This window comes from Melanostigma gelatinosum (genome assembly GCF_949748355.1).
Source record: "Melanostigma gelatinosum genome assembly, chromosome: 3".
Taxonomy (NCBI): Eukaryota; Metazoa; Chordata; class Actinopteri; order Perciformes; family Zoarcidae; genus Melanostigma; species Melanostigma gelatinosum.
This window is the reverse complement of record NC_136636.1, coordinates 7,838,389-7,861,914: the sequence shown is the minus strand read 5'-3', so window position 1 is coordinate 7,861,914 and position 23,526 is coordinate 7,838,389. Positions and strand designations below refer to the sequence as shown.

General features: G+C 42.4%; 1 protein-coding gene across 1 annotated transcript; it reads right to left on the bottom strand.

Annotated features, from left to right (window-relative positions):
* On the bottom strand, positions 1 to 18,643 carry tafa4b (TAFA chemokine like family member 4b; the record flags this gene model as incomplete). The annotated part of the gene is given in 6 exon segments (XM_079266036.1): positions 1 to 60; positions 184 to 329; positions 10,055 to 10,210; positions 17,279 to 17,439; positions 18,562 to 18,572; positions 18,575 to 18,643. Coding segments are annotated over 6 exon segments (603 nt in total).
* Between the last annotated feature and the right edge of the window lie 4,883 nt (positions 18,644 to 23,526).

Sequence of the window (23,526 nt, the reverse complement as noted above, 5' to 3'; positions counted from 1 at the left end):
TTAGAAGTTGTCAAAGACTCTGAAGCGATTAGAGTCGGCCCGATGAACATGTAGGTGACACTGCGCCAGCACATAAAACAGAACGAGCAAAAATGAAAGGAAAGGAGCAGCATGTGTGAGATGACATGTGCATCAAATGCACATACAATGGATCAGTGTCAGAAGTTACACAACTATACAAACCCACACAGTCATTCTTCTCACCTTGGTGGTTTTGACTTTGTTGCCAGTGCTGCAGGACCAGCCAGTCAGGTCAGGCAGGACCTTACACTCCTCTCCGTCCATGCACGGATGCATCTGGCACCACCACTTCTGGACTACGATGGAGGCTGGAGCAGTAAATGGAGGTTCAGATGCAAAGAAAGACAGCCGGTTACTGAATAGATCATATGATATGATGAAGAGCACTGCGGTAATGGCAAACAAAAGCAAGAATAAGGTGGTATTTACAACACAAACACACAAGCCATTACCGACACAATAACTCAGTAATACTGTACAGTAATGATTTAGTTGGCATCTACAGCCAACATGTACTGTTGTTGTCCATGATAAGGGTAGAGCATATTGCATATTTTTACAATGTAAATGCCATGAGCGCTGTCCGTGGTGCTGATCCTACTGCTGGGACTGCAGCAGGATCAGCACCATGGATAGCACTTGTGACAAAACACTGTGGTTTTGTTCAAACCACCAGTATCTCTGAGCGGTCGTGCGCTTTATCATCTGTAATATGATTAGTGTGAGGAGCTAAACTGTATAGCAGTTACCTTTTTTTCATTTCAATCAGATTAATGTAATCCCTCAACATGGGATCTTAAAGCCGGTGCGGAATGGGTGAGTCTGGCACCCGCAGGAGACAAAAATGAAAGAAGGTAGAAGAGGGGAAATATGATACATATGCCATACCTAGGCTGCAATGACTAATACAAGTCCTTAAACTATCCTGGAGAAATCCAATCAGATGTGGCTAGTCTGTTGTGCTGCTGATGCTTTAACAGAGCATTCAGAGGTCTTTGAATAAGATTCAAAGGTGAATTTCTCTGTATTTTGTCATTTGTGCAGATGTATAATCTATCATTCAAATGAAATGATGGTTATTGCCGAACTTCCCTTTTGTTTCTAGCATAATCAGCTAAACACAAGGCACATTTAGACAATGAGCCAATATTCCAATTGTGTAATGCAGAGAGCAAGAACGGTATTCTGATGAAGCAATGCTACCAATTATAAAACAGCCTTCTCTTGAGTGTTTGAAGCAAAATAGACTAATGTTTGAAATCTATTGTATCATTTTTGCAGGCATAAAAGCCCTCTCGGAAACTCATCTCTCTTGCAAAATACAAAAAAAAATATGGAGAGGACCTTCTAGAGTTTGATTCTTTCTTTTTATTGATTTAAAACAAATTTCCTTATTTCTATCTATTTTCTAAAATGAAGCGATGATTTGGTGTACATAATACAACACAGCGTCAGAACATGGCGAGATCTGCAGTTAATCCAGTGGTAAAACCCAAAGTTTTCTCGTGTCTTCACAGCTGACACTCATATCTTCCAGATCATCTGACCCACTGTCTAGACAGAAGACAGCCCGACAGCTGAGAATAAGTCCCTCTCTCCGAACTCATCATCCATCCATCCTCCTGTCTCAAGTGTGAATGCAGGGTGGGATAAAAGAGTGCACCCATTTCCCCAACTTCATTAAACTGGTGGATTGATGGATTGATATTGTGATCTCTAGCGACTATTGTTTCCGACAAAGGGAGAATTTGAGATGATATTGGCAGGAAAATGGGCTTTCAATTGCACAATGTCAAAGAACATGGACAAATCCTCTCAAGCCTCAGGTAAGAAGAAAAACACTGTGACTGTGAGAAAGAGAGGGAGGAAGACAAGGCTAAAGAATAGGTGTTCACCAAGAAAACACATCTTTGTATAGTGGAGATGAGCAGCGAGAGGAACTGCGAGAGGCAGAGAGTGAAGGGTGGAGGGGAAAGAGGCTGTTTGAGGACGACCATCACCGAGTTCAACAGAGAAAGGAGCCGATTAAACAAACAGAACAGAGGGAAGGAGAGTAACGAACTGAAGCAAAGTGGAAAATAGGCGGCACAAATGCAACAGCAGAGACAGGAAGACATGTAGGGAGAAGCAGGAAGTCAACACAAAAGAACTCACAGCTATCACGGGGCGTAATGTTGAACACACTCTTATGATGCATGAGCTCAGTGGCAGTAAACGGTTCTAAAAACCAATGGCTGTGTAATGCTCGTTAATGTGGCCATTATGGTGTTGACGACGGCAAGAGCGTTAATGGGCATGGCCTGTGAGTGCTATTATGGAGTTAGCGTTCCCTGTAGCTTATCTCATGCTACACTGGGGGGCGGAGGGGGGGGGGGGGTGCTGGGATGAGCACGACACATAAGCACTTGCCTGTCAAGTCAGAAAATGAACATGTGCCGGTTCAAGGCCTGTGATGTCATGGATAGTTCCGATGTTTGGGCAGCACTCACAGACAGGTTCTCAACAGGTCAATGATAACAAGATTACATAGGTGCTTAGAGTGTGCTGTGGTTAATTCTGAGGATCATGTTTTTCTCTGAGTAGCTGTGCAGAGACTGGTGGTGGGGGCTAGTCGGATTCACCCCTGTGGTGCCTTCAAAGGTTAGCTACTGTACAGATGGACTGCAAAAGTCTCTTTTTTGCACGATTGTTTCTGAGAGCAAAGCATTTGGTATCTTGAATTCCACTTTAAAGGAAAAGTTCAACATTTTGGAAAAAATATGCTAATTTGCTTCCTTGCCAAAGTTAAGATGAGAAGATCAATTCCACTCTGTACGGTAAATATAAAGCTATTTTGTTACATTTGAACAAAGCAGTTTCCCACTGCTTCCACTCTTTATGCTAATCTACGCTTGCTTTATAGTTATTTTATAGTCATGACTGTTAGATATGATTAGATATCTTCTTCGAATCGAACTCTCAAGATGTTGAAATATTAATTTATCAATTTACTGCTTCGTCTCACCAACACTGTCACGACTCATACGCACAAGTTGTTAATTATCCACAGTCACACTGGCCGACTCTTGAAGAGCAGATAAATACTTGAAAAACATTATTAGCTCAATTGCTTTAAAATGATTGACATGAATGGCTTTACACTAAAATGCTCAGCAAGTATGTATGAAAATGAATCGTTGCTTTAAGTTCCTGAAAGAGGACGCATATTCTCCAGATAGAAATGTGTGTGACTACCTCACAGCCTATCTGCTCTAATTGCCTCATTCTCATTAAGAATCTACATTTAAATTCACAAAAGGTGCATAATGCTAATTAAACAGGTTTACAGCTCAGGCATACATTTCATCACAGTTACTATCGGCTCATCACAACGGAATCTGCTCTCAAAACGGCTCTCTTTTAAGTTCTCTCTCAAACGTTCAGAGCGGGATCATCTGAGAGCAAACCTCTAGATGGAGCTTTGCTTAAGGTGCAGGTGATTAGGCAACACCAGGGACTGAGGCTAATCTATTCCCCAGGTTCCCGCCTAGTCTCTGGGGTTCTCTAACTAAGGTGTCATGCTACGAGGATGCCGACGGCTCTGCCTCTCCTCCTGCTGATCACGTCAATCTCCCGCAACATCCGATGAACGTCACTCATACCTTCTGACCGTCGTGGTTACAGCTTTTCATTTTTGTTGGCCCGGGATGAGCATTCATCCAAACACAGCCTCTGTTGTTCATGTCTCCCTGCAATGCCGGCTGAATTGTCATTGTAATGTTTGTGACATCAAGTGGACAAAGTTGAAATTGCAGGTCTCCACAGCCACATGTTTAGTCTTCGACTTTGTCAAATATAAAATACATAAATGGCGTAATGTTAAGACCCCTGTGACCAAAGATAAGCCTGCCTGCTAAACTATTGTTACAACACTTGTGTGTATGCAATGCCTTGTTATTTACCAATCAACACCTTGAGAATGCCTGACGTGTTCCACCTCTGCAGGTGACAAAAAAACGTGAAACATGGTAAATAACATCTCTTTGGGTGGAAAAAAAAGGTGCAAAACAAATCAATCCGTTATATCTAACACTTTGTTGACAGTAACATTTCATCCGTGAATATACATAGTCAACACACTGAGGCAAGAACTGTGGCATTAGATCAGCTCACTCACTCGACCATCTCATGTGATGTAATTGATCACTCCACCAACCATGAGTCCATGTTCAAAGAGACCTCCTTCACCTGGAACCCTTTCATGTAAAGTCACATGATGAAGAATAAAAGATTAGCCTGAGAAGAATATGAATTCACTGGCTACATATCCCATTGTTTGATGTAAGGCAGGCCATACTAATACAATAACTGCACTCAGGCTTGTGTCTTTTAGAGTGCCCATTAATACTTCACGAAGGCACCGCCTGAACTCACTCTATGGAGCAACACAAGCTGCAACAGGGAGTTTACTTTTACTGTGCATGTGCGCACGTGCCTGTCGTGCACATATGGAACGCCTTTGTGTGTTTTGTGTGTGTACATGTATGTAGGCCCCACTGGGCAGTAAGTGTCAGGCGTAAAAGCACAATCACAAGCAGCCCCGTGCCCTTGCTCCCAGGTCATTACTATTTAAAGGGAATATGATGTACACACACACACACACACACAAGAAGTTGGGGATGGACCCGGAGGTATGGATACCCTCAGGCATTGTAACCGTTCCACTCAGTGATCCTGGAGTGCAAAAGCAGTTGGAGAGAGGCATCCATCTCTTTCTAAAATGATTTACTAACACACTGTATCTCTGTTGCTCACACAGCCATGCCAGCACACCCAGGTATGCTTTTATCAGGTCGCTGTGCTCCATCTTTCTCCACCAACGCATTTAAATGATTTAAAGTCCTCTTTCAACTGATGCTCAGAAAACTCTCAGACACACATAAATGCCCAGTTGGCGTGTTGTTCTTAGGCAAGGACTGTCCGGTAGTTGACTTGAGTATATCAATTAAGTGCAACTTTGCACTTTTACTCAACATTCGCAACAGTGACGCATTGTTAAAGGTTAAAATACCAAGCAGTATATAAAGGGCTTCCATTTAGCCCCGCATGTATCAGCTACAACACTGACACGTAAATGCGTTGATAATAATAAGTAACGTTACATGAGCAGCATTACATCTGAATGTAGGTCTCCTTATAGATTATTATACACATTGTTGTACTGTTAATGACATTTCGTACAGAATATGAGTATTTCTTTCTCAGCCAGTGCACAATATTGTGCAACAACTGAGCAAGGCGTAACAACCTGCATACTTTATGAGGATCGTTTTCTTTTTGGACTTGGCACCGACTTACATTCATTCCCTAGATGTGCACACAAGCCCCAACCAACACAGTCCTAACCAGCAGTGTGAGCTTAACTCAATTTGGCAGAACCCCAATTGAGACAAAAACATTTTCTTTGTCCTGAATGCTACTGCAGCAAAAAAACAAAGACAAACAGTGGACACACATTTTGTCTGCACTCAGACAAGCTGTTTCTCCTAATGGGAAATCCATGAGACTTAGACACACAAGCGGACACAATGCCTTTCTCTTGTAGAATATCCCGACAACAGATCAACCTCTTCACATTTATCGATCATCAATTCTTCCTCTAACAACTCATTACACTCCGATTAAGACTTTTCCAAATCACTTTTCCCGCCTTCCGCTGATTCTAATAGAAAATTTAAAATGTTGTTCATGGGCGTGATTAAAAATCATGGCAAATAATATTGTGCGGAATAACGTTTGCTTGAAAAAGTTAGTCTCACAGTAATGGGCCCCACCGTGCGGCAGCCAGTAATGGGCCCTGCTGCCATTTACTCCTCTTTCAGCTGGCATCAATAATGTAACTCCATTTACACGGCAGTGTTTCTACAAAGGTGGCTACTCAGAGAGGTTTGTCTCATTCCAACAGCGCTCAAGCCTACAAGGTGAGAGTAGCATGGATGTGTGTGTGTGTGTGTGTGTGTGTGTGTGTGATATGATGGATGAGGTGATCATTTTTGTAACTGTGAACTCAGAGGTCAAGCATGACTCATGAGATAAGTGCTGCTGAGCACTGGATTTTGGAAGTGAGAGGCGGTGTGACTCGGAGGGGAGATCCAAATAGGAAATTAGAAAAACCTCAGGACTAGTGTGATGGAAGAACGAAGCTGTGTTGCTTGTGAGATAATGTGAGGGGTGAAAGAAGGAACCGTGACTGAGACCATCAGAAATAGTCCACCGTTGAACGACTTTCATTCACGCAGCAATAACGTAGTAATAAGTGTATTAGCTTCTCATCAGTGTCCTTCCATCCTCTTAGCAAACTATATCAAGTCTTTAAGGAAAAGTGAACAAACAAAAGCAAAGCACCAAGGCAAAGCCTTTTCTGAGAGGTTAGCAAAGCTTCACACGATTCCTTATTTATCCCGAGTTTCATTACAGAGCCAATCATCGTTGCTGTGGTTGCCCGATTTTATCATTATCAAGCAATTGTTCTCATCTAGGAACTCATCAAAGAGGTTCAACAACAAATCTACTTCTTTAGTGGGTGAACATAGTGCTGAAATGATCTAGCAGCTATATATAGACTGTTTGTGGCCGAGTCATTTGAATGGGAAAAGCACCGTCTACTGGCCACATGCAAGAATAGCAACACACTGGATGGGGGCGGCTATGTGGATAGGCGCTTGGACACTGAGAGGACATGCCTGCATCACAGGAAGTCAGAAGTGATTCACACACTGAAAGTTAAACACGTGCTCGTTTCATTTGAAAGGAATTAAATGACTCACTAGTACAACTAAGAAGCAAAAGTGGCCATTTAGAATGGAAATGAAAATGAATCAGCCCAATTGTTGTGCTTTGGGTCCTGGAGACCCAGGCCCATGTTAACAACACAAAAACATATTTAATATTGTTTTATCAGCTTGATACTTCTTGACTTTAACTTAATTGATGAGAATTTCTTATAAACATGATTTATAATTGATGACATGATAGATTACCCTTGTTTGGGGTCTCTGAGACCCGAGCTGTAAGAAAATAGTTAAACACAAAAGAGTTTACATTATGTCGATCTGCGATCGGTGTTGACAGTACTTTTTATTCAGCACTACTTCTCCCAAATCCCAAATAAGTCTGTTTGGATTTCTATTTGAGTTTTATAACAGTTAGTGCATAAGAGGTCTAACAGGGAGCTAAACCCCAAATGTAGGCAACGTCACGATGTAGATATCATCATTTAAATGTCAAAACGAACAGATATAAAACGTGAAATATTTATTGTTGGTGTAATTACAATACTTTATGGCTGTTTTGTCACCTTTAATAGACATGTAGGCCCAGGTTGTTGTTAAGAGAAATGTTACCACTAAATACTCAACATATTGGGTTTAATGAGGTCAGAAGAAAAAAAAAGAAAAATGTATGCAAAATAATCTCGCAGTAATTATTATTTTACAGCAGGAGGGTCTGTGGGACCCCAAACAATGATGGAACACTGCTTTCAACAAAACAAAACAGGTACATCATTACCCAAACAATTTCTCAAATATAATAACCCTTTTGTGATTATTCATCAAGCTAAATAAATGTAATTTCTTCTCGTTACCGTGCTATATTGAGTCTGCCAATAGAAGTCAACAAACTGAAGCTGGGGCAGGGTGAATGAGTTTTTATTTGTTTTGTTTTGTTGTTCCGTCTTGATAATTACCATATCATTCATCTACAGCATTAGCATGATATTGTGCTGTATTTGAATCAAAAACAAACTCACCAAAAACTGCAATTCTGATCAAGTTCGAGAGCAAGCATCACTTCATCTCTGTCCACACAGCTCATCCAAGTCTCTATTTGTATTGGTTTGTCAGTCATTCAGCGCCGTGCGAGTGTGGATTCAGTGTCCACCCCCCGGCTGACCTTAACAGTTTGAATAACCCCGGTGCGTCGGAGATGCACTGGCTCTCCTCGCGTATGAGATAACTATGTATTTTGCTCCGGTAGGGGGCTAATACAGCGTGATAGGATCGGGTTGGCCGACACTGTGTGTGTGTGTTCGTGATCTCGGCGGAGCGTCTGCGGATGATAGGGGTCAGTGACACTGCTTGTTACTTGCTGGGCAGGAGCTCGCAGAGCGGACAGATGGGTGGAACAAAGGTCTACGAAAACGACCCGCAGCTTCCCTCTGTCTATCATCACTACAAACACACACACACACACACACACACATGCCGCGCAGAACTGACACAAACACACTAATACATATGCTGATTGTGTATGTGTGAGCAGAATTCCTTGGATGATGTATTTCCTCAAAAAAGACATGTGCTTTTCAATGATTGACTCAACACCATAAACAACATACTTTTTCTTTTCATTTGACCCGTATAACATTGCTCCTGCCCAGGCTTGGGTTATCATTATGTTATTCTTTATTTGGATCCCCATTAGTCTCCACAAAGCAGGCATCTGGTCTTCCTGTGCTCAATGTCTTGTTATGTCTGGACGTATAAAAGAGATCTATTTTCTATTCTATTTACTTTCCAGATATGAAATGGAACGCTGTCCCAAATAAAATCAGGGCTTTTAAACTGCAGTTTAAATTTCCAGTCGTGAGGCCGAGGCAGCCTTGGTCGACAGCTGTCGTATATTTGCTTCTCCTTTCATACAGCACGGGGGAATAAGGAGGCAAGGAGACACTGGTGGCTGTGCTTCTATTGCCTGCATTAGTGACTTTAACCTTTGATGTTACATGATCTCCTTGGGACATGATAAATCACTAACTGTTGGACCGGGAGGGAAGCGATATACAATTTTACATCATCCACTGAAAAACATGCCTATTTAATACCTTTTAAGAAGTGCATATTTGCATCAGAATGGTGGAGATGTATTCATTGTCTCAATTTCAAACCACAGATTTTCTTCGCCCTCAGTGTGTAGACAAGATTTAGTTGTGTCTTCCTTCTGATATTTGTTCATCTTCTCCCTGTCTCACCCCTTGTGGGCTTCTTTGCTGTGTGGCTTTGCTAAGAAAGACAGAAAGGTGTTATTTTTCCATCAGCGTTTCATGTTGTCGACCACCTTTGAAAGGTTTAGCTCTGTTTGTGCAAGAAGAAGAGCAGTGTCCTCCTGCTTTGTGCCATACGAAAATCAATTTCCACACAGGAATCTAACCCGCCAGCAATTCAAAATAAAGTGCAACCTATTAATCTTTCCTGCAGTGGACTCACTTATTTATGTCGTACTGAATCGGGTAATGATTTGTTTTAGGTGAGATGATTCATGTGGCAAATTTAATGATGCAAGCTGATGAAAAAAGAAAATTAGCCTTTTTGACCCGGTGAGATTCGGCAGTGCGTCGATCATTACAAAAAGATGTGGTGCAGCAATGTCCAAACATACGAAAACCGAATTCACAATTCTAGTCATGATCAATTGGATACCAAACATTTCTAGCGGAATTATCCAGCTGGAGAATTGTGGAGGAAATGTGTATAAAATGATGTACTAGACATCTCGATCATTTCTCTTTGATTCAATGCATCTAGAAAAACACAGTGTTTGGGTTTGAATATGTCCTGACTGCATTGCTTTAATGAAGCGTTGGAACAGAATACACGGTATGTTTTGATACAGTGTGGAGCTTTAATATTGCTACTTAAGGGTCAATTTAATGAATACCTAAGGGTTCAAGCACTGCAGTTTTTGTATTTGGTGCATCTGCAGCTGACCAACCAGACTTACTGTTGGCTGATAGAGTCATTGTAGGATATTTGTCCAAGGGAAAAGTTCTCCTTCAAAATACCATCGTGCTGGTTTTCATAATACTTTCAAAATATGATGACAACTTCTGAGAATTATTTTTCTCACTCACACACACATAAACAAATTGATATGAGGAACGCACATGTTGGCACCCGATACTGTTGATGATCTCCTTTGGGAGATGTCTGGATTGTGGGGCTGCTAATACAGTGCATCACTGGAATATGTACAGTATGAATTGTTTTTTGTTTACCTTCCACACAGGAGGGTCTGGTTCTGGTGGTGCCAGCGACCTGCCCAGGGAAACAGGAACACTTGACGGTTTGAGAGCGCTCCTCAATCTTATTCTTATTACAGCAGCGATGGATGGCCACCACCTCACATGTCCCCTGCTTCACCTGGTATGAGACTGAGAGAGAGAAAGAGAGCGAGAGATAGAAAGAAAGAGAGAGATAGAAAAATATGTGGTGAGGGGGATTATTTGCTAGAAATTCATAGAATTTAAAGATGGCTTATTGGTGTTTTGACAGTTTGTTGCAGCAAAAGAATTGGCATTAAATTCAAATAAATGTGTGCTGCAAATAACAATCAAATATACACCACAGCAGATTAAAGAACTGTGATGAATTATTTACTTTTGTATAAACTCCTCAATGTATTCCAGTCTCATACTCTTTGATTCATAAGTAAATACTCTTTCGTGATGATTTTATTCTCAGCACAGTGCCCTCATTAATTCATACACAGAGACGCCTCTGTTGTCATTTTGTGCAGGGGGAAAGAAACGTTAAGAAAATAATAGTTTATTTTGACTCCTTTCAGACATAATAAACCACTTGATCTCAGCAAAGAACAGACATGCATATATTATGAGCTATGTGGTAGCTTTTTGGCATTTAGCCATCACTTATGTATGGGCATGTATGTACATATACAGTATGTCTGTCTGTCTGTCTGTATGTGTATGTGTGTGTGTGTGTGTGTGTGTGTGTGTACTACACGTGTGCATCTGCTTCACACGTCTCTATATTTTTCTGTTTGTGTGTGTGCGTGAGGTTTTCTTTTCTGCATTTGTGTGTCTGTGTGTGTGATCCTCAAAGCCATAATTTATATGAGGATAATTGCTTTTCACCTGACACCTCCAACACACAAACAGCGTCTAATCGCCCATGATTATCTCCACTCTTCCCTGGGGACCTTAGTCTGGTTGGTTATAATATTCTCTTGACAGTAATGGGACAGAAGTGCACGCTTAACTTCAAGTACATTTTTAACCCAAAGCTGTCTGCCCAGAAAGAAAATGAATGTGTCATTTGTAACATTGTAACATTTGTAATGTTCCTGAAACGATATGCTTTCTTACAGGGACAGTCGTGTGTGTAGCAGTTTATATTTCATCATCGTTACATCTGCCACATGTATGTCTGTTGACATTCAGTACAACATGTTGAGGATGCTGGGAGCATAACGTGTGAATAGGCTTATGTTCGTGTTTAGAAGTGTCCACTTCATAAGGTTTATGCTAATGTTACATTTCACTCAGCACATTAAACACATAACTCTCATAGGAAGAGGGCTTTGTGGCCTCCTGAAGGAAAACATGCCGATCACAAATGTTGGGGAAAATGTTTGGTAAATCGAATCTTTGCTTATGGCTTCTGAACAGATTCCAGCTGCCTTATCGTCCCTCTCACCGCTTGTTGTGCACTCCTGAGAGTGTCTGGCACCGTTTCCCGAGCTGGTGACATTACTACCTATAAGCCTCTTTACAGCTCTGGAAAAACCTTGGTTATACTGTACCATAAGCCCAGATTTCATTTATGTACGTGACTTTACCCAGACTCCCAAACTTTTCATGCTCAGCTGAATGAGCTTTGCAGGCAGACAAACACAGTGCACACACAGCGCACGCACACACTCTGTCGAGGGTTCCATTTCTGCAGGCCATGGCCCCTCTCATCCTTTCTGATTTAAAGTTTGTTTGTTCTCTTCTCCAGAGAGCCCCATCAATGATCCCGGGCTCTCTGAGGGCGCCCCTCCGCTATCATCCCTCCACTTTCATTTCTCTCACTCCTCTGTCTCAGGCTCTCCTGAGGCTGGAGCAGCTGCCGGATTACCACCGCGCACACACAAATATATAGCCGACTGATCAAGACCTAGATTTCAATACAACTGAACCAAACTCAATAGGACAAGAACGATCTGCGTTGTGGTAATTATAACCGTAATGATCACAATTAGAGCACAGAGTAACAGTAACAAATTTTGAAAAAGAACGTCAAATTGAAACACTCCGACTCGTGCCCTCATTATTATTTATCTGTATTGAAAATCACTGTTAGTGCAGAGCGGTGACTGGGTAAGACTGGCCCTTTGTCTGCCCCCATCTCCCAAATAGGCAGCTTGTTAGTGAGAAAGAAGGAGAGAAAGGAAGAGGAGGAGGAGAGGTAGTGTCGCAGGCAGCAGAGAGAAGAAAGAGCGGCTCGCCTCCGACTAGCATAATGAGGTCAGAGGGTTCGCAGGTCTCCTCTCTTTATTGCTTACATCAAACCTGGGCCGGGCCTGTTTGTATTTTAAAACTGTAAAGCTGTGAAGATGTGTGTGAGCAGTGGAAGATAAACCCACCTGAACTTCATTTATGTTCCTATTTTGCGTCTGGCCAGCTTCGTATGCTAATTCAACTTTCTAAAAACGTACAAATTTATGGTTTAAATTCAACCTGGTGTAACGTATAAGAGGCGACCAGGTTGGAGGGCCTCCGTTGGGTTTTTCTTGTGGTTTACAGTCGCAGATTAATGAAAAATAGAGAGCTGAAGGTGCTTTTCAAGCAAATATTCAAAAAGCCTTTCTTTCATGGCCATTTTAAAAGGACACTCAAAACTACTTCAGTGTGTTTCGGGTTGTGGCCTGTGTGGCCTGAATCAGGGAGCAGCACAACACTGCATGCAGGAACACATTCTTTGATGATCCGTTGCTTTAAAAAAATACCATTAATTGAAATAAAATCATGAGTAAAATATGACGCGGATGTGGCTTTTTGCATTTGACAAAAATATTTCTGAAACGTCATCCCATCACGTCACACATGATGGACGATGAAGACATTAGTCAGACAATCTAGTGAAGGAATTAACCTCAGTCGTCTAAATGTTATGAGTGTGGGCTTGTTTCGAAGCAGAAATGTAAATCCTTTGAAGGAGCAACATTGCTATAAATTACACACTTGAGCATCCACGGTATGCAACCAATCAATAGAGATTAGAGCCGTACAGAGTTTGCAGCCAAAATCTATGCAATGTGGGAGAAATGAACTCAAGACCACTCATTCCTGAAGGCACATCCTCACAATGTTCCGAAGAGACATTTCTAAGGATACTTACAGGAATGTCGTTTTTCTAAAAATACTTACCATTTCCTCATTTACCACCTAAAAATGCTGTTCTAGAAATGGGAAAGGGAGTGTGTGAAAAATCTATAAAACAATACAGGACGTCAACTCCCCCTCATTCTGTCAAACTGGCATGGGAGGAGGACTTGAATTATACACTCGGATGAGAGTCTGAAGTTTAAAAAGTTTACATACCAGCCTTTTTGCATCAGACACGGTCTCATCCAATTCATAGTACTACATCGATTGCTTTTCCCCCCGAGGTATTGGCCATAATATACCCTGGCAGTAACTGGTAAACAACATGTGCAATTGACTAGATTTTAGTGCACAATAAACATATTTCCATGTTTTGTTTGTGGTGTATTATTATGCACAGATGTGGCTGCAGCATTTCATGTTCAATTCAACAAGGACTATAGGAGCCTAAAGCCACGACAGCAGGTCCGTGCGTAGGCACAGCATGCCAACGCTGACAATGCTAACATGCTCATGTTGAGCAGAACCAAAGTGGTGGGTCAACAGACAGACAGGCAGACAGACAGACAGACAGACAGACAGACAGACAGACAGACAGACAGACAGACAGACAGACAGACAGACAGAAAGATCGGTGTCGCTATTCCTCACACCGCTGCCGTGGCCAAAAATGGAAGTTTTCAAAATGAATGTCCAAATTAGATTTTCATGTTTTACTTCGAACAAACTGTCCATGTGCAGCCATCCTAACCTGTTAAAAAGCAGCTGTCATACAACAAAAAAGAAATGTCGCTGAGAAGTGATTTTTCAGAAGATGTTCCAGGAGTGAACAGCGTAAAGTTGGACCAAGATTTTAAATAGTCGTACAAAACCAGGACAAGTCCCAAACATCAGAAAAGTGGTCTAGAGTGCACACACTGAACTACTGCAGCTTTACTGTGAGCACTCTCAGTCTGCACTCTGTTCAGAGAACGCTGCAGCCTCTCACAACTCATCTGCTTCAGATTCATGCATTGAACAGTCAGCCCCCAGCTATATACAAACAATAACAGTGTATCTAATGTCTCAATGTTGCCTTTAAACCATTCTGTTATGGCCATCTCAACCTAATAGAGCCCAGCACACACTGAGATGAAAAGACTTCTCAAGCATGGCTAAATGCTTTTATTCCCACAGCAGGCAAAGGGGGGAGGGTGGGGTGGGCGGGGGGGGGGAGGCAAGGTGGCAGCCAACAAACCAAGCTACCTTGAACTGATGGGTTAGTCAGGCGATTGATGTATTCTGACAGACACAGGCAAGCAGGAGCATCGTGCAATTCATCAAAAAGCTGTGTCTTTCCCCCGTCAATACCCGACAAGCGTGTCCACGGCTGTGAAAGGCCCGATACCTAGGAAATCTGTCGGAGGCGGCAAAGTCACTGTGAAGGGGACATACTGTACGCCTCTGTAGGAACTTACAGGTGGGTCTCAGGAGAGCAAGATGACAGTGATCAGCTGTGTGGAACAGAGTTGGAAACAACTTCCCACATCATACAAATCAACATATTCTTATACTACATCTACTTGCTGAAACTCCTTTTTTTTGTTGTTTAAAATTCCAACCTTTCTTACTTTCTTTCTCCATTTTCCCTCTTTGACCTCCACTTTCCTAACTTGCTCCAGCTCCTCCTCGCCCTGGTCCTATACGCAGCCCATCAATCCTCCTGACATTATCAGTGTTTAACAGGCCCACCGGCTTCATGCTAATTCTCACAACAGGTCGCTGGTACGGCTGAGTACTCCTGCGCAACAAATCTATCGGCAATAAAACCTGCTCACTAAGGAGACATCTTACGTGACAGACAGACTGGTGTACAGAATGCTCAAAAATCCACCTGCATGGACGCACATTAAAGCTTGCTGATATTCAAAAAGCACATGAGTGTGACAGAATGCCTTTTCATGCAGAAAGAGACAGGCATGTTGTTCCTCACATGAGCCAAGGAGGGCCCAATAACGAAATGTGTCTTTATGGGAATCTACGATGTCATTTGTGATCAACGGTATGTTGAAACAAGGATGAGCAATTGATTCTAGAAGCTGAAAAATTGTTTGGTTCGCTACACACTAGTTCTGCAAGCTAGTGACTGAACGGCTGGTCTCAGATTATCAAATTTCAGGCATTCAAACAAGAAAATAAAAAGGGCATATGAGAACATTTCATTGTCAAAATACAGGAGAATATTGCGCAGAGCTGTAAGAGTGAAATAAATCCATTTAAGTCTGATGTGTATTCAAGAAACGGCACACAGGGTTGGAGTACATAATTGTTTGTGTTGCGCTACGTTCACAGCTCCTGGAAGGCAATTTACTGTGACCTGCTGATGTGTAACAGTTATGAAATACAACAAATGAACAGCAATCGAGATCTCATTGTGTGCTGAAGTATTTGGTACTGCATGTTTGGCAATATGGTTTCATATTATTCTACACAGCCTTGCTCTATTTGTGAGAGGTACAAGCGTGAAAATGAGTTAAGCTAATGAGATAAGCTATTTCCTGTGAGATTGTCTTTATTTCTATATGTTTTTAAGATGGATCTGATACTTGGCTCATTTTGTATATTTTATTCCCATGAGAGTGCTGCCAGAACATAAAAAAAGAAAGCAGATGCTATTCTTTCCACGTCTATTTAAAGTGACAGCTGTCAGTCATCTCATGTCTGCTTCGTTAGTTGCCATTCATTCCATCCAGTCCCATTATAGATTTGTTTTTTCAGGTGAGTTTCTGTAAAATGACAGAGCTGTGAGAATGACATTGGACCGATGAGACTGAGATTAAGGGGAAAAAAAACATATTTCCAGAGGAGGATTTTTTGACCTCTAGAGCCACCATGTGGCAGTAAATGGTACATCTCCAGAAACAAACGCCTCACTGACCTGCCAACACACCAGCAGTACAAATACTTAAGTAGAAAACACAGAAAACATATCTAGCAGTCATAATGAACTGCCAATTATTTCTCCGCCTCAAACCGTTGTGTGTGTGTGTGTGTGTGTCATGTTGGTATTCGCAAGTCCTTAACTTCCACCAATTAGAGTAAAACCCTCGAATAAAAAGCACCAGACGATTTGGGAGCGAGTCATTTTGTTTCACAGCGAGAGTGAAATAAGAAAGGGGCGATGCTGACCTTCACGATACACAGGGCCAGCAATTAGTAGTGTCCCTGCCGTAAGCAGGCTGCCTCCTCTCCGTCAAAAGGAAACTAATACCATCACTCACTGCACAGACTGGATGCTGGTAGCATTGCTGTGGCACATAAAGGTCACCTTTCAGAGCACCAGCAGTGAGACTGTAGAGACCAAGAGATAATTAAGGAAATTGTCATAATTAAATGTGAACAGGAGGAGGTGACTTGGGAGTCGAAGTCGAAGCGCAAGATGCTGTGACTCAGCACAACTGTCCCTGCAGCCAGCCCCGATTCAAATATTAATAAGACCGTGTTGGTCATTTTTTGGTTGGGTGGCGGCGTGTCTCCATGACTTATGGAAATTATGGATCGAGAATAGATTTAGCTTGTGGGATTGAATTAAGTTAACTATGGTTTCTATCTTTTTTTTTTCATGGATTTCTCAGGGAATAAGCGAAGTCGTGCTTTGGTTAACGGTGGCCCTGCAGAGCGATGCATATTAATGTCGGCACTGGCAATTTGGAGCCTGAGGATTAGAAGTCACGAGCCTACATGGCCTCTCCTACACGAGACACACACCCTATTTTACAGCAAGCCTAAATCACTAAGAATTAAGCTGCTTGAGAACAATAGCATCAGCCCTGAACTGTTGGTCGTCCGCAACCGCTCTGCAGAGATCAGATCACGCTGACTCTGATCTATTTGTGTTGACAGCTCCTGACAGCTTAAGTGCCATTTGTATCTGGAAGGGCTCGATCATTCAAACACGGGTGTGTTTGCATCCAAGCCCAAAACGAGGTCTCGTCTAGATTACATTATGTCACACTGAGGGACGGAGCAGATTGTTCCCCGCTCAGCCCCCTCCTCCAGGATTGGGATGCCTCAGTCAGCATCGGGCTCGGGGAACATGTGTTGTACCTTTGCAGTGACAGTGTAATTAACTTATTGTGGTGTTGGAAGGGGGGTTCAGAGTAAGACCCGGTGTACCTGTCGGTTCCCGATGGTTACGGCTGGCAGCGGACACCGGGTCAACGCAGAGCATCACCAAGGCAACGAGGAAGGCCACCTGCACAGGCCAAGCTGACCTCCCCCACAGTTTCATCCTGAGAGAGGGAAAGAGGAGCGAGAGGGCCAAAGAGGAAGCCAATGGGGGGAGAGGAGGAGGAAGAGGGCATGAGAAGAGGTCAGAACTCCCCCCACCACACACACACACACACACACACACACCGAAAAAAAAAAGAAAGACAGGAGGCAGAAGAGCACAGCAAACACAACATATTGCTTTTCAAACAACCAGAAACAACGTAAAAGTCGAGCAGGCAAAGGTCAAAGGAAAAAATGACAACCTGGAGAACAGAATTGACCTGAGAAAAGTATTCTTCCAGCACAGACACACATTATGTGGGTAGAGCTAACTCGCCCGCGGCACCACGACAGTATGCTACCAGCATCCTTTTATGCCTATTAGTATCACATTAGGATTAACTCCTCCAATCTCCCTCTGGCAGCAGACAATTACAAGAAAGTGGACTTTATGAGTCATGACGGGTCACAAGGAAACATGAGGCTCAGCTCAGAAACGATCATTTGTGGGTTAGGGCTGCGACGAATCAATATTTTCATCATAGATCGTTCTGTTAATTATTTTCTTGATTCATCGTTTGTATATAAAAGGTCAAAAAATGGTGGAAATCCCATAACTTTCCCCAAAGTCGTCCGTAAATTGCTTTGTTCGACCTACCTTCAAAAACTAAATGATACTCTGTTACCTTTTATGATATCAGCTGGAACGAGTGAACAGTACATATAACTGAAACGATCAATTATCAAATAGCTGCTCATACATTTTCTGTTGATCAACTAATTGTTTCAGCTCTATTGTGTTTTGGAAGTTGTCATCAATCATTTAAGTTATTTTTCAAGCAGAATTGCTGGTTCTAGGTCCTAAAATGTGAATATTTGTATTTATTTATATCAATGCAAATCCTCTATATTTGGGTTTTTTAACTGTTGGTTGGACAAAACAAGCAATTTGAAGATGTCAACTTGACTTTTGGGAACTTGAGGCAAGCATTTTTTTTAAATAATTTTCTGACATTTCATACACTAAACAATGAACAGTTTCAGAAAAAGAAGGACCTGAAATTAAAATAACAATTAAATAATTAAAAGTTGCAGCAGTAGATGTTTGTTCTTGTGTGCATCTGCGCAGGATGCCGTCTCACCTGTTGGTTGTCTCTGTCTTCTCTGATCTGTCTTCCACTCAGTAGATCCTCTATGGACAGGGTGCACAGGCCATGGCTGCATTCACTCACACCTTAGCCCCCCTCCTGCTCTTCCTCCTGCTTCTCCTCTTCTTCACCTCAAACAGAAGAAGCCCCTGGAGAGAGGAGGTACAAAGACACTTGGTCAGAGAGGCCAGTCTGCCCTGAGGTTCCTCAGTGGCCTCCAATGGCCTTGTATGAAGGTCTATACACACACACACACACACACACACACACACACACACACACACACACACACACACACACACACACACACACACACACACACACACACACAGGGTAGAGATGTGAAGGCCTAGATTCTGTTGGATCCATTGTTTACAATAGGTTCACCTACCCTCAGGCTGAATGTGATCCTCACTCTAGATCACTCGCACTCATACACACACATACTCCCTCGTTCTCTGTCATGAGCACACACACACACACACACGGATGGACACACTAAAACAATGTTTACAACACAATAAAACTTAAATTGATTCCAAAATGGGTGTACATGAGGAAAAACTTGCAGAAAAGCTTCATAGTTGAAACCTTAACCGGCAGCAAATCAGATGTTTAAACAAGCCGTATACACAAGTGGACACACACACACACACACACACACACACACACACACACACACACACACACACACACACACACACACACACACACACACACACACACAGACTGAGTACATTTGCACAGTGTTTGCCAGGTAAATTAAAACAGTGTTGGAGGACAGCAGGAGAGACTCTCCCTAATTACAGCTGACTGACAGCTTCTGATGCGTGTACACTTCTCACTCTCTTTCATGCACACACACACACACACACACACACACACACACACACACACACGCACACACACACACATACAGAGTAAATTACCAATGCCGCCGCCGAGTATGTCAACACACCTCTCTTTACAAAAGGACTAACTCCGCAAACTAAATGAAAGACAACAGATTCACATTAATAACTAAATGTTCTCCTCTTGGAACCTTCATTATTCACCATGACTCATTGATATGCAGCTCAGTCCGCTGCAATGCTTAGAAACTTCCTGGGAATGTGTCAGCTTCATCCAAGCCTGATACCTCCGCTGAGCCATCAGTGTAGTGCCACTGCCCCCTGGTGGGCAGAAAACTAACAGCATAACTGTATAAACATCTGCATCATATATTATGTTGTGTTGCACAGACACACACAGCAAAAAGTAAGGGATGTGTTTGTTTGTGTATTCTGAGTGTATTCTGGAATCCTGCAGAGGAAGGAATAATATTTGTATTATTTGTGCATATAGAATGCATATGCATAATGTGTGTGTGTTTCATTCCAGTACAGTATGTGACAGTATGCAAGGTGCATGTGCTGTGTGTGCAGTATTGGCATGCTGCATGGCAGCACTCTAGCAAATTTCTTATTCTCGTTTTAGGATGGACCATGGCACGCATTTTTATCAGCTTTGTTCTGTGATGCACTCATTAAAAGAGCACAATAGTGCATGTGTGTGTGCATGTGTGTGTGTGTGTGTGTGTCTGCGTGTGTGTATGTGCGGTCTCCAGATGCAGCTCAGTCTCGTTGGGACTTCAGGGACAAAACCTTTCATCAGTCACAGCGGCGCTGTCACCTCTACTGGGTCTCACACATACAAACACAGTGATAAATAGGTTTAAAAAGACAAACAACAACAAAACAATCATGCTGATGCGCATGAATATCAAACACAATCTCACACTAAACATTCATGTTACCAAGAAGTCTCAAGTGTGGGAGCATTATGTTGAAGGAAGCAGAGGTGTGTGTGTGTGTGTGTGGGGGGGGGGGGGGGGCTCAGCTGGTCATCACTGCTGTGAGGAGTCGTTGGATTTGGCAGCAGTAGGGACAGCCGCACACACACACACAAACATTAACAAACAGATCACAGACATGCTCAAGATTATCTGAGAACATTAAGTCTCGCTCTTTCTAAAATGATCCCTCCTGCTATATAACCCAGTCGCCACCTCATCTCTCCCTCCCTCTCTCCCCCTCTCTTGCTCTCTCTCTCTCTCTCTCTCTCTCTCTCTCTCTCTCTCTCTCTCTCTCTCTCTCTCTCCGTGGGCTGAAGGGCTGATTTGTGTCATTCCTTGGAGTAATCACACAGGAGTGACACGGGCGCTCATTGACATGCAATGAGACAATCCCACCTCGGCCACAAATATATCCGTGTGCCCTGCATCCAAACAGCATCATCTGCCAGCACCCTCCGAGTGCACATGCACGGTCACAAACGTGCACGCAAAAACGTGAATTTGCAAAATGATACTTGGCCATAAAAGCTCTGTGACCTTATCCGTCACATCGGGAAACGTGTGAATGCTCTGCATCAAAAATAAAACTGTGAGACACTTCCTGCATGACGGGGAACGTTACTGACACTCTGCTGTTTGTCAGATGACATCATTTGTCAGGACGGTACACGAAGCTTTTGTTGATATCCCTGCTTTATCTTTCTTAAATCGATACGTTATCTCGAATTGGAATAATTGCATTTCCTTAAGTGCTGTTTATCAGACTTTGTTATTGAAATAAATAACAGGAATGATAAATGCATTATGTTTCAGATTGTGTGACAAGATGGTCTCGTCATCAATCTATGATTGATTTAGCCTCACCAGCCGCCTCGGGATGATGATGTCGGTCATTGGGTCGATCCATTTAACACTTTGGGCCAGAGCAAGGTTTCTCCACAGCTACTCGCCAAATCAACAGCATGTCTTCGGGTCAACGAGGACTTTGGTGACCTTTGATATTTTGTCGACTCGAGGTTGAAAAGAAAAAAAGGAAGACTACTGCCTGAAAATGTATGATACTTTGGGTGATACCGTACCCGACAAAAAACGTTTTGCTGACTCTCTGAGCTTTCTTATTGTCTCACATACACCAATGTGAAGGCGAAATAACAAAATCTAAAGGAACAGGAAATAAATGACTCATTAACTGAGCATATTCATACTCACATTAGGATCAACTGTTTTACATTTCTAATGACTCTGTTGTCCTCTTCCTCTTGTGCCTCATTATTAAACCGTCTGTCACTGTGGGATGTAATCGACACCGTAGTGCTTTAGTCTTGGTCATTTATTTAGTCTCTCTCACACTCTCATTTTGTGAGCGAGCTTTCGAGTTTATTCAATGAACCAATGGGAGCCTTTCATTAAATATCGGACATGTAACACATACTGCCTGCTGGGTCATGTTCTGAGGGAGAGTTCCATGAAAAACGTCTGAAAACCGGCAATTTAATTTCCTTTGTAAATTGAATGTATTTTTAGCAATTCAGTTCAGTAATGCTTTACATTACCTGACATTTCTTCTACTACCACAAGATAGATAACAGCAGTTAACTCTGACAATTAAATCTGTAAATGCTGATTTGGAGGCATTTTTGTACACAGACAAGATTAGTTTTAAGTGCTAAATATTACATTTGCATTAAATACAAAATGAAATAAAGCTAAATAAATGTTTGCATGTTTGAAAAATAGAAAGGCATTGAGATTGGAGATCACACAAGCATCACACCAGTATCTCAGTCTGCCGATTTTTCTGTGCCCGGACAGGCAAAAAGAACATCAGTGTGAAACAAAGTGCATGTCCCATAAGGCGGAGAGATATTGAAAATGAAACGGGCGAAAGCACAAAGCCCAGTGGAATCTTACGTGAAGCGTTTCAGATTTCTGCCGATATGCTGAGTGTTAACATTCAGTTAGGGACGTGTAATGTTCTGCTGCTATATAATTGTCTGCCTCCGACTTTCAACCAGCACAGCGTGCTTCTCCTCGCCTTTCCCTCTGAGTCGCTGGGCAGATAGAACGGGTGTGTGCCATGCAAAACACTCTCACATACAGAGGCACAGAAAAACTTGAATGCACACACCAGTATGTATTCAGAAGCCAGAGCCTCATTTCTCTGTACACCCTTACGTTTAGCCACCACAACCCGCTATTTTCCTGGTACTTGTTTAGTTCTCCTTATGTCTCTCGCTATGGCCGTCTAGCATCCATGCCTCCGTACATGCGGGTGTGTCTCTCTCTCTCTCTCTCTCTCTCTCTCTATTTCTCCCTTCTATTCTCTTTATCAGTGTGCAGATGAGAGTGTCTGCATTTTCCTCTCACACGGTTTTCTGGAGGACACCAGGTCAATAACCAACAACTGTAATTTCGAATCATCCAACATTGTTTTCTTCTTCACGCATCACCAGGCATGTTTGTGTGTGTGAAGTAGAAATCTTGGACATGTTGTGAGTCAGACACACGAAAGACACAACGAACCACAGTTGTACATCAACGTGGAAGTAGAACAAATTATATGTAAGTTGGGAAATGTACAACATGTATTCTGAGACACACTGTATATATTGAAATAGCACATAAAGAGATTATACGAATACTTCTCACCACTTACGTACTGATAATACGTCTAACACACGACAATATTTTGCATTGTCATAGTGTTTGTTTCTGACAAACATATATAGGTTCGCCATATTTATTATAGGTTATTTTCTTTTATATAGGAAAAGGTCAGAAGTCATCGGAGGGACACATAATAACATTGCACCTGTTTATTGCATTCCCCCCCCCCCCGTATTGTTTCCTCCAATAAACCAACAAGCAATAAAGTGGAGGACCCTCTGTTTGGTGAAATGGTCAGGTGGGGAGACAGAGCGGAGAGAAAGTTGTGAGTGGAAGTCGGACTTCAGGGCCATTACCTGAGTCTGGTATTGACTGCAGAGTTCAGAGAACGGCCTTGGCACTAAGGTACCATTACAGCTCAATTGATCGGCCTGCACTTAAATCCAAATCCCACCTTGTTGCACAAGCCGTCCGATGAGGATCCGTTGACCACGGAATATATGCGTGTTTGTGTGTGC